The 11656-nt window shown below is 42.7% G+C and overlaps 1 protein-coding gene across 1 annotated transcript; it reads left to right on the plus strand.

Annotated features, from left to right (window-relative positions):
- The first annotated feature begins 2294 nt into the window (after nt 1–2294).
- LOC118430078 (cationic amino acid transporter 4-like) lies at nt 2295–11386 on the plus strand. Its single transcript, XM_035840786.1, has 5 exons — nt 2295–2479; nt 7729–7971; nt 8346–9835; nt 10382–10490; nt 10935–11386. Exons 2-5 carry the CDS (start codon nt 7743–7745, stop codon nt 11297–11299), a joined length of 2193 nt encoding a protein of 730 aa, XP_035696679.1. The 5' UTR covers nt 2295–2479; nt 7729–7742; the 3' UTR covers nt 11300–11386.
- The last annotated feature ends 270 nt before the right edge of the window (nt 11387–11656 follow it).

Below are 11656 nucleotides of genomic sequence, written 5' to 3' on the forward strand. Positions count from 1 at the left end.
TTTTTTTAGCTTGTCGCTTTTGAAGTTCTTTTTTTTTTTTCTTGTTTTATTTTTTTATTTAATTTCATTTTCTACTCTCTTTTATATTTTTCCTGTTACTACATTTATACAGAAGGCTATTGTACACTCATTAGGGACACATAAATGTAGTATATCAGTTTAAAAGAACAAGAAGGTTAAAAAAAGGATGTAACCTTGTTAGTAATAAAGCAGAGACTGCACTGTTATAGTCACCAGGCAATACATCTACTGGGTATGAGAAACTGGTCCAATCCATCAGTAAGTAATACTTTGTTTTTTGCGACACCTCGGGGCCAGAGTCAATTTTATTTTGTGTATCATTCAGCTTGTCACTTATAGTAGTTCATGTTTTCCTTGCGTTCTTTAAGTTATTTTTTTTCACTTTATTTTATATTTGCCTGTTACTACATTTTGCTGAAGAGGCTATAACAAACTATTGTGCGTTAGGTTCACCTAAATGTATTTTATCAGTTCAAAAGACCAAGGATTTAGCCTTCTTGATAAGATCAAAGCAGAGAACTGGTTTTCTCTTAATCAATATTTTTTCAAATTTTATCAGTTGATGACTAGTTTTTAGGTAATGAAACACATACATATAATCTTATCCCATAAGCTTATTAACATAACCTTTATTTTGTCTTTAAATTTGATGACTTGTTTTTAGGTAATGAAACACATCAGTATTATTGTATCCCATAATCTTATTAACATAACCTTTATATTTTCTTTAAAACGTCCATATATATCCATGTTTTCCCATGTATCTATTTTATCTAGTAATAAACAATGATGAAACACAGTGCAGCCCATGTCATATACGTTGTTAGAACATCTTCATTATTCAATAAATGTAAATAATAGTTAACTCGTTGTAAGTGTAGTTTTTTAATCACTGTACTGTGTCTGCTTTTATGGGCCATGGGCCTTATTCGAACAAATAAATAAATAAATAAATAGACCTTCAGAGAAAAGCAGAATCTACTCCTGAGTGAAACGTACATACGGTATATAACTTATTTCCGATACAATTCCGTTACCTTTGAGCTCACTTTCCTAAACAACCAGGTAGTTTTCACTGAAAATAAAGCCAATTTATTTTCAGTGACCAAAAAAAATGCCATTTTCGACATTTCAATGAGAACGAGGGACATGTGTTAGGTACCAGTCATTTTGATGGCGTGGGATCCAATCCCACCGCTGCCACCAGGTATATGAAGGAACGTTTAGTCTGGGAAGAACGTCCGCTCTTCTTCGTGTCTTGGGTGAGACGGTAACAGGTTGTTCGCAGTTCGCAACAAGGCAAGTCTTTTCGCAACAAGGTACAAGTCGTTTCGCAACATTTTAACGTTATTAATCTTGATAGCCTAATAGTATTAGGAATCGTATTGCTAACATAAATTGTATTCCTTCCACGTAAAAATCTTACCGGGTGCGAAAGACAACCCCGGCGGCAGAGGAACATGGGGCTGCATGGACCTGACAGCCCGATGATTTCATACGCCAGGCGGTACAGTTTCATACGCGGCGTGCACAGGCAGGAGTATAATCATGTTAGGAATACGATTTCTAATACTATTAGGCTATCAAGATTAATAACATTGAAATGTTGTGAAACGACTTGAACCTTGTTGCGAAAAGACTTGCCTTGTTGCGAACTGACGGTTGCGAACTGACATTGTTGCGAAACAACCTGTAACCGGTGAGACTCATCTGGGGACATCCGGGTCCCTTCCTTTATTGGGAAGGATAATTCACAGCAGATGTCACAATACTGTCATGAGCTTACTGAGTCTGTCTGACAGTAAACATGCGTACTTCCTTACAAACTATAGTTGCGTACGCACCATGTCCTGATTTTTCGGTATGTGGCGTAAAAAAAGACCCCTAACAACTTTAATGACCGTATGTAACATAACAAACTAACAATACTGTGAGAAGGAACCACTGATACAACAGGATTAGGACAATTAAGTTGTATTGAACAAAAAAAAAACTCACGATACGTTATAAGTTTGTTGTTTACTATAAACATACGTAGGTTTGGTGGAGAATGAAAATAAGTAGAATATTTGGGCCACACTTGTTTTTTCATTGCACGCTCGCATCAGTTGGGGGGGGGGGGGGTTTCAGAGGATGTCATCCATATAATCAAATCAATACGGCCTGATGGCTTATAATCTCGTCCCTCCGGCGATTTTCCCTACTAGCCTCCACCCCTCCATATACATCGCTTTGGAACAGTCCTGCGTATCTTGTTGTTGATTTAAGGGTAGGTCGGTAAACACGAGTGTGCCGCGCACACACGGGGAGGACCTGGTCAGTCACCTGTGTAGTAGTCGGTCACGGCGGTCACGTCTGGAGACCTCTACCTGTCCGTGCTGTTCCACACACCTGAAGGACTTCGCCTTCAAACACCTGTACGTCCAGGAAGGGATATGGGAGAACACAGGTAGTACAGGTGAGTTTAAGGTGCAGTTCTCTTCACATACCTGTCATTCTGTCATACGGAACCCACCTGGCTTTTACCTAGCAGGCAACCACGACGGAGAGTGAATCGAGGGTGTGTAGCTAAACAACACGCAAGCTGCGTTTGCAGAATGTTAGGATTACGCGCGTGGGCTTGAAAAGTAGACTCTGTAGTATTAAATAGATGTGTTTCCTAGAAGGCTTGTAGGAGTGAGCACTTGGTTTTAAAGTGGTCTGGAGTTATGTATTTAATCTGCGATAGATCATGAGAATCTTGGTTCAGTTTTTATGTATCTAGGGTTGAAGACTTCTGCCAGTGGTTTTGTGGTTTTATCATAATGGAATTCATTCCTAGATCCTTGAAAAAATAGCTCATGATACAGTCCCTTATAGAACAAGTTCACGAAGACGACGCAGACCGTTGTCGCTGCCTCACTTTACACGCTGGTTTGCCGCAAAAATCGAGATTGGGTAAATGTACAAAAAGCTACATACTTAAAGAAGAGTCGTGATCAAAGTTCTGTGACACTGCTTCCGGCCATTCCAAGAACTCGTGCCAACATTCGCTCGTTTGATGATGCTTGTCATGGGTTCGTTATCACTGGTATTCTCATAACAGCCATAAGGTAATTGTAATGAACAGGTGTACGTTAGATCCTAGTCCTCAAGTGGTTCCTGATTCACACTGTTTCTAGTGGGCAAAACAAAATAATCCTACATACACCACTTAATAAGTTGACCTTTATGTACTGCGCTTTATGTATGAGGTTCTTGAATCTTTTAAACGCTGCCCATAAATAAAATAGTGCCATTTCAGGTATGTTGTTACAAAACAAATATCATTTCAATAGGTAAACTATAATTTTTCGGCTAGCGAAATGAATCCTTTTATAATCTGTTGACTGTAAACATTGCAATGTTTATGCCCAACCCAGTGTGCTACTGAGCTGGGGGTGGGGGAGGGGCATTTATCTAAATTTATGTCTGGGCAAGACTGGGATCAGTCAAAACTCAGCGCAGGTTTCATCGGAGTATGACATTTTTCTTTCCGTTGGGCCTCATTGCAGAATCTGATAGCCTCGAGTACAGTTCACGTCAATGCGCATGTTTCATCGGATTGTGTTTTTTGTCAACCAGCTGTACTGCGTTGAGGAGTCTGATAGCCTCGGATACAAAGGTAGACGATAGCAAGTGTACCTTTTAATTTTGGTCTGAGCTTAGCCAGACAAACTGTCAGGAGGCCACTCTTATAACTAGAGTTCGGCGACCTCATACCTCCATGAAAATTTAGAGCTTTCGTAAATTTCATGCAATTGACTAACACATTAACATAATTCATGCATGGTGTTGTTAATCATTGACTAACGTACACATGTCACAATTATAAAATTCCCATTATTAATCATAAAGTGGTTTTGCAATTTTTACATGAATTATGCAAATAAGTTCCTCATTACCATATTTGGTATCTGCTTATATTCCACTTATCATAATTAACATGTGTTACATGTATCTAGGTCCAGTTATTGAAAACAATGGAACTATACAATTTCCTAATTGATTATGCAAATTAAGTCCTCATTTGCATAACATGCATATCATTATAAACAACTTTGCCTAAGCTACCTGCATGCCTAAAATGCAGGCAATCCGTCGTTCCTTTCTGCAGTAATCCTCTTTGGAGTGTCTTGACAAAAACACCCCTGCAGTTGCACAATTAAATGTTAGGGTGCTGAAACTTGCCCCGCTTGTTTATGGCACTAAAAGCTATCTACCACCTACATGTCAAGACCATAGCATGTCTGGAACAAGAGATACATTGAAAAAACTGCTATGATAGAATATTCTCATTAATTATGCAAATGTGCTCCTAATTTGCATAATTAGTATCTTATCTTGTAAGATATTGTCTAAAGTACCTACACACCAAAAATGATGAAAATCCGTTGTTCCCTTCTTGAGTTATCCTCTTCAGAAGTTTTTGACAAAAATGCCCCTGCTATCCCAAAACTAGACGCTAGGAGGCCCAAACATATGTCATTTCTTTCTGAGCACAAGAGCTATCTAATACTCAAAAATCATGACCATAGCATGTTCAGAACACCGAGATAGCAAAACCGTAAGTTGCGCTGCAGTACCAAGGTCACACACCAGGGGGCCCAAAATTGACCTTCACCTTCGTCTTCCCAACCCCTACCCACATACCAAATATCATCGTAGTCCATCAAGAGGTTCTCAAGTTATGATGTCCACAAATAAGCGGACACACAGACACACACACACACACACACACACACAGACAGACACACACACAGACACACCAAAAACTATACCTCCATTTTTTCATGGAGGTAATCAGTAGAAGCTAACACTGTTGTTATCAAAAGGTGGCTTGCCAACTTATGTTTTATATCTAGGTCAACCCAATCAAAATCTAACGAAACCGGAATATAAAAAGGCTGCGTGATTTCTTCACCACTGTCTCCATGTTCTATTGATCCAGGGAAGGGTTATTTATAACCCTCTACTACTAAGTATGTTTGGAAAGTAAGCCAGCGTCTAGAAAGTAAAGTGACTTTGGGCACACTTCCTGAGCTATAAAGAAGAAGGGCGCTCAATTGGCCCCGTCAGGGGTCGTGTTTTGGCCTGTCAAAGTATAGAGAGATTCTTTTTTTTTTCATTCCAACGTCCAGTGATTGAAACACGCAGCTGATGGAATCGGTGACGTTATGATTTGGTGAATATGTCAGTGGGACTGACATAGGGACATATTGTTTGCTTGAGATGGGCCAAGGTGTTGGATACCTTGCTTTGACTTTATCATAATAATAATGTTTGATTGCAAATGCATGCCCATGGGGCTATTATAATTGCAAATGAATAGATTCAAATACTAACGTACTAACATGAAGTGACTATTTGTGGGCTATTTACAAGTGAGTAATCTAAATTCTAACATGAAAAGATTTTTAAAATGCACATACGGTATATATGTATAAATCATACATAGTGGTAATAAAGAATATTTCCGTTGTTAATGACTCAAAATGATTTATGTATGTATGTGTTCCTGCAAGACCTGGAGAAAGCAGCTGCAGACTTATGCTATCCTTATAAACACTTACTTGGCGTATGGACCACACCAGAACACAGTTTGCACAATATTTACGTCATGCCTTCGTCATGTTGTTGGTGAGTGGCTCTTATCGTGTTCACAACAAGAAACCAAGATGGAGGATTACTGGGCACCCAAACACGGGATTACTGACCTTTTGTTAATTACTGATTTGTCTAAATACACAATCTGTTTACATAGAAACGATGAGTTTTCATTTTCGTAACACTTTCACTTATATGCATTGAAGGGAGGGGGTTAGTTCAGAACCCAGACGACAAAGTTCATTTCGCCTCTTGTACCTACTCTAGCAACGACATGCATGCTAGCGCGTGATCATGGTATTGCTGTTACACAGTAGCACTTCTGTATTCTGGGACGGTAAATCGGCGTCCTTCTTTACAAACTATAGCTGCGTACGCACCATGTCCTGGTTTTTCGGTATTTGGCGCAAAAAAAGACCCCTTTTCAAATGCCCTGACATATTTTTTGGTCTACTGCCACCCCCCCACCCGCCTACGACAAGACCGAGTAGCACAAACAGCTCTCAGGCTTCAAGATTCAGCGTTTCGAGTTGTTGTGATACTATGGTAGTACAGAAAAATTAGGTATACACGAATGACAATATCATTTAATTCCAGAAACGTCAGCAGGACTTCAATATGTATAACACTGCATTTTATGGACGAAGCTAGATTTCATAAGCTGGCAGAATGTTTGCAGAGAGTCTCAATTCTTTCAGCATGAACAGTCACGGGTCCATACCTCTGGTCCGCCACGACTCGCGGCTTGTAGTGAATCTGTGCCAGGTAAACCCGTCCATGTGTGACCGATCCTAAAGTTGTGTAAACGCAAAAGTGGACACCTGATACGGACCTGACATGGGGCGTGGCCTCGCTCACTGAAGGGAGCGGTCGGGACACCATGGTCCAGCCTGTAATGTAAGGATACATAAAAACATGGCTGTTATAAAGAAAATTGTGCATCGATCCGAAAACGTTACACCCTGCGTTAGCGTCAAAGACAAATACTTAATGATCTTGCATTCTACATTTTTTGTAACACGTATGGGTTCTACTTTGTTTTGGGGATAGGTCTTCTGAGGTCTAACCTACTTCTCAAGCGTGATACCACCATTGTTTGTAACGGTTACGCTCAAGGTCTTAAAGGATGAAGACGCAGTAGGATAAGTAAGAAAGAAGACAAGTGCAGATGCGTAAGAAAACGGCGTCAGTAGTCTCGAATTTCTGACAGTGTCTAAACTTGTTGCCAGCCTGAAAAAAGATAACGTTGCCCTAAGAGGCTCTCCTTTTTAAGACTCTAAAAGAGGTCCGTATACTACTGTATTGACCAGGTTACCTCTCTTGCGGGTACGTCATCCCATACCTGTAACCCGTCTGCCTATGACGAGGCTTACAGTTCGCCCACAGCCCGTTAAACTGTGACGATATCGCCACATTAGGACCCGTGACCCGAGTCCTGGAACCCCTGCTGCGAGCAAAAGAAACATTTCTCCTGTAGATCGCCGTGCAAAATAGGCAAGCTAGATCTAGCATATATGGGTACTTGTATTTGGCTCATACCATACCCGCTACAGTGTCGTTGTACGTAAACCTGAGTTACGTCATCTTTTGAATGCTGAACGGTGTTCAGCTACAGGTAAGGAAATAATGAGGGGCGAGCTTAAATCGGTTATGTGGGGCTGATGTTACAAGCACAGTCGTTTCAAATGACCCTTTGGGACAAGATGTGCACGTATACAGTTAGACAGATTTGCCAACTCTTTATGATGTAACTCAACCGACAAATTTACCAGTCTGAGAGTAATGAGTCTTTGTGCCAGCCGTATAGGCATGGCCGAAAAAGGCAAAACAGTTTTTGGGGTAATTCTTATTTGCTTTCAGACAAACACAAGGTGGCACTGCACTCAAGTTAGGAACTTATTTCAACAGTATTATATATATATACATATATATATATATATATATATATATATGTATATAATGATATGGACTATTAATATTAACGGTGAGCCAACAGCTCGTCGTCCTATGTCGTGAAATTCACCACTAACGTTATATCGGATTCTGCAAAATAGTCGAAAAATGTTTTGTTTTTGTTTCCAGATCTGTGATCCGCGATGCCACCGTTCCGCCAGGAGTCCGACCCCCGGGCTAACACCCCTCCCCCTCGGGCCCGCTCCTCCCTCTGGGAGGCGGTGTTCCGGCGGAAGCTGATCGGGCCCTCCACGTTCCGGTCCCCGCTGAGGCGATGCCTGGAGGCCCGGGACCTGATGGCCCTGGGGCTGTCGGCGGTGCTCGGTACGGGGATATACATTACGGTGGGACTGGTGGCCAGGCAACACGCAGGTCAGGGGAATCTTTGCGTGTAATAACTCAAACATTGTCTGAAAATGATACCTACGTATGCGCAGGAAATATCTCGATCAGTTTGCGTGTAATAATTAAAATATTGTCTTAAAACAAAACCTGCGTCGAGAAGTCTAAACGGTGACCTATAATTTCTCCTTGTTTCGTCGACGACTCAAGATGTTTCAACAATAGTCATAAAACACATGAAAATAAACATCTCGACGCTCAGAGCGCTTTAATATGATATCGACTAAGCAGACTTGCGAAATGGCAAATCGATGTCACTCAAGCCATGGCTCAAAACAGCAACTTATACAAGTTATAGACATGCCTTTAGTCGCGACTTACGGACGAAGGGCGATGACCGGCAGCCTGGTTTTTGTCAGTCCCAAGATGTTCATATTCTTTTTCTGTCCATACAGGTCCGGCAGTGCTGGTGTCCTTCGTAGTAGGAGGCCTGGCCGCCTTCCTGACCAGTCTGTGCCAAGCCGAGTTCGTAGCACGGCTCCCATTGGCCGGCGCCACCTACACGTACATCTACGTCACGGTAGGCGAACTGTGGGGCTTTCTTATTGGCTGGAACACTGTGATGGAGCTAACGGTGGCGCTGGCGTTCGTGGGTCGCACCTGGAGTTCACACCTGGACGCCTTGTGCGGTCACGCCATCAGTATCTACCTTAAGGCCCACGTGGCTACCTGGGACCTCACGCCTTTAGCTGACTTTCCTGACTTCTGCGCGTTCGGCGCGGTGTTGCTAACTGTGCTGTTCGTCATCATAGGAGCTAAGATATCGAGTTGGGTTTCCGCCATCTTTATTTCCATCAACTTCGTGGTCATCATCTGCGTCATCGTTGCGGGCGCGTTCGCGTCACACCTGGGAAACTGGACGGAGGCTGAGTTCGCGCCATTTGGGTGGGAGGGCGTCATAACCGGCGCCGCCATCGCCTTCAGCTGCTTCACCGGACTCACCGTCATCCTGACGTCAGCGGAAGAGACGCATGAAGCTAACACGTCACTTCCGGGATCCTTGATCATGACGGTGGTGACGTCACTTCCGCTATACATAGGAGTGTCCGTTATATTAACAATGATAGTGCCATGGGACTCGATTGACGTAACGTCACCATTGCCGAGCGCTTTTCTGAACCACGGACGTAACTGGCGCTGGGCGTGGTATCTGACGACAGCCGGGTGTCTGTCGGCCATGTTGGCTGCGCAGGTCGCCATTTTGGTGGCCCTGTCGCGGACCGTGTATTCTCTAGCAGCTGACGGGCTCTTCTTCTCCTTCTGTGGGAAGGTGAGCAGGACGACGCAGGTGCCCGTGGTGGCCGCGCTGATTTTCGGCGGGGTGGCGTCGTTCCTGGCCTTGGTGCTGGACGTAGAGTCGCTGGTGAAGTTCGCGTCCATGGGGTCGCTCCTGTCGTACATCGTGCTCCCGATGTGCTCCATCATCTCGCGATACCAGCCGCCGTTACCGCACGAGATCCCGCACATCCAGTACCAGTGGGTGCAGCAGCAGATGCGCGAGCACGCCTACGACACCGAACCGCCTCGGGTTTCCTCGGAAGACTTCGTGAACGAGTTCGGCCCGAGGTTCCGCCGAGTCGGCGAGCTCAGATCGACGTCAAGGTACTTAGACTGCATCAAGAACCTTCCCGCCGGTCACGTGATCACCACGTGCATCCTGTCCCTCACTATCGTGCTCGTCGGCTGCAGTGTCCTGGTCAAGCATGCGCAGTGGGAACCTGTGACGTCACACTGGTGGGTGTTCTTGCTGCTGACGCTGCTGCTGGCTGCCATGGCAACCATACTGGCCGTGATCTTCGCACATCATCAGAACGAGGACATTCCGACCTTCAGGGTAAGGCCAATAACATAAAAAAGCAGAAAGCATCAACCCAGATTGTTGGCATAAAATGGATTAGATTTTTAGAAAGACAATTAAAGAAGAGAAAATATATGATCTACTTTCATTTGAGAAAAATGCATTATTGTATTGGAAATGGCAATCCAAACCAATGACATTTTTGCTGTTATGAATAATAGTTTGGGGACTACAAATTATCTACCAAAGCAGAGATAGATTATGATAAATAGCCATCAAAATAATAGATAGTTGGTTTTAGATAATAAGTTCACCTTTATCCGCGGGATAACCTATATTTGTGTGTTTGAAAACAAAGAATTCTAAATTATAATATATACAAAATATATCAGTTTGAAACCACAGTTTGTCAACTTGATATCAATAACATGTTCTGTTTTGAAAAACAAACCAAACAAACAACGGATGTAGGTTAAAGGTGAACTAGCGGATAAAGCCGAACTAGCTTATATGCTAAGATCTAAGACATGACAATGCGTCCACGTCCATTGTTAACCCTGTAACCTGTGCCCCCTCCCCTAGTTACGGATGATCCCGTTCGTCCCGGCGCTGTCCCTGTGTCTGAACGTGCTGCTGGTGGTGCACCTGGACGGGAAAACCTGGGCACGCTGCGCCACGTGGATCGGAATAGGTGGGTAGTCCACGGATCATTCTCTCCAGAAATATGAAAAAGATACTATCACAATCTTCGAACACATGCATAACAGCCCCTTGATACTCCTTGCAAAACACATTTCAGTTATACTTCTATTTCATACTATACATGTATATTTAAAAGTTTTTAGAAAAGTTTTTGGCTGACTGCCATTTTTGCGTGCAAAGAATACTTGATATCAAACTAATCTGTTTCTGTTTCCTTAGTTATATACCTGACCAGTGTCTTAAAAGCAAGTTAAGCATTTCGATATGATTGGAAAATCTAACAGTACCTCCAATTTTGGCAACACCCAAGGGGCGGGGCCATATCTAATTTACCACTTATTAAAAGAAAACTCCATAGAAATGAAACGAGCTAGGATAACAACCAATCGGTATATCGTAACCCTTTTTTTCAATTTGATGAATTGTTTTACAGGTCTGCTCCTGTACTTTGGGTATGGATTTCGCCACAGCAAAGCACTGACCCATCCCCACGCACCCCTTCCCGAAGAGTGGGTCCGCCCGCCCCGGGGAAGGCTTTTCCACAGGGAGGACTTCGTCTTGGTGGAACAGCCGCCTTCCCGAATCCGGGACGACATTGTCTTATTTGATAGAACTCAACAACGCGATGACGTCACCGCCATGGTACGGGACGATATGCTGAGAAGCATTCCCGATGACGATGATGACGAAGAAGAGCGCCCCCTACTGCCCGAAGGATGGAACCGCAAGGGAAAGAAACAAAATAGAGGGGAACACTTAGAGAGGGAACCAGTGGTGTTCTATGACTCGAACATTTAGATTCAAGAGTGAAATTTAAGAAAAGAGATTGTGACTTGTTAGAACGCTACATATATGTCTATGCAACTATTTGTGCAATAAAAATAAGTGACGTAATCGTATTTTATTCTCATTTTTTGTTGTTGAATGCTCATGTCTCTCCAGTGTTCATAACAGCAGAATTATTCATTTCAATGCTCAAAATGATTCCAATCAATGAAAGGAGACAAATATGATAAAGTATGATCGACAAGAAGAACTTTTTTTATCACAAACTTGTTTCTATTTTAACTTTATATCTATATATCTATATATCATATTATCTATCTATCTATGTATATACCAAAAAATAGTTACTCAGGCAACTGGATATGGTTT

The sequence above is a fragment of the Branchiostoma floridae genome, chromosome 14, assembly GCF_000003815.2.
Source record: "Branchiostoma floridae strain S238N-H82 chromosome 14, Bfl_VNyyK, whole genome shotgun sequence".
Lineage (NCBI taxonomy): Eukaryota > Metazoa > Chordata > Leptocardii > Amphioxiformes > Branchiostomatidae > Branchiostoma > Branchiostoma floridae.

Coding starts and splice junctions, on each gene's coding strand:
- LOC118430078 (XM_035840786.1), top strand. CDS start 7,743: ATGCCACCGTTCCGCCAGGAGTCCGACCCCCGGGCTAACACCCCTCCC. Junction 7,972..8,345: donor GGTGGCCAGGCAACACGCAG/GTCAGGGGAATC, acceptor GATGACCGGCAG/CCTGGTTTTTGTCAGTCCCA. Junction 10,491..10,934: donor CGCCACGTGGATCGGAATAG/GTGGGTAGTCCA, acceptor ATTGTTTTACAG/GTCTGCTCCTGTACTTTGGG.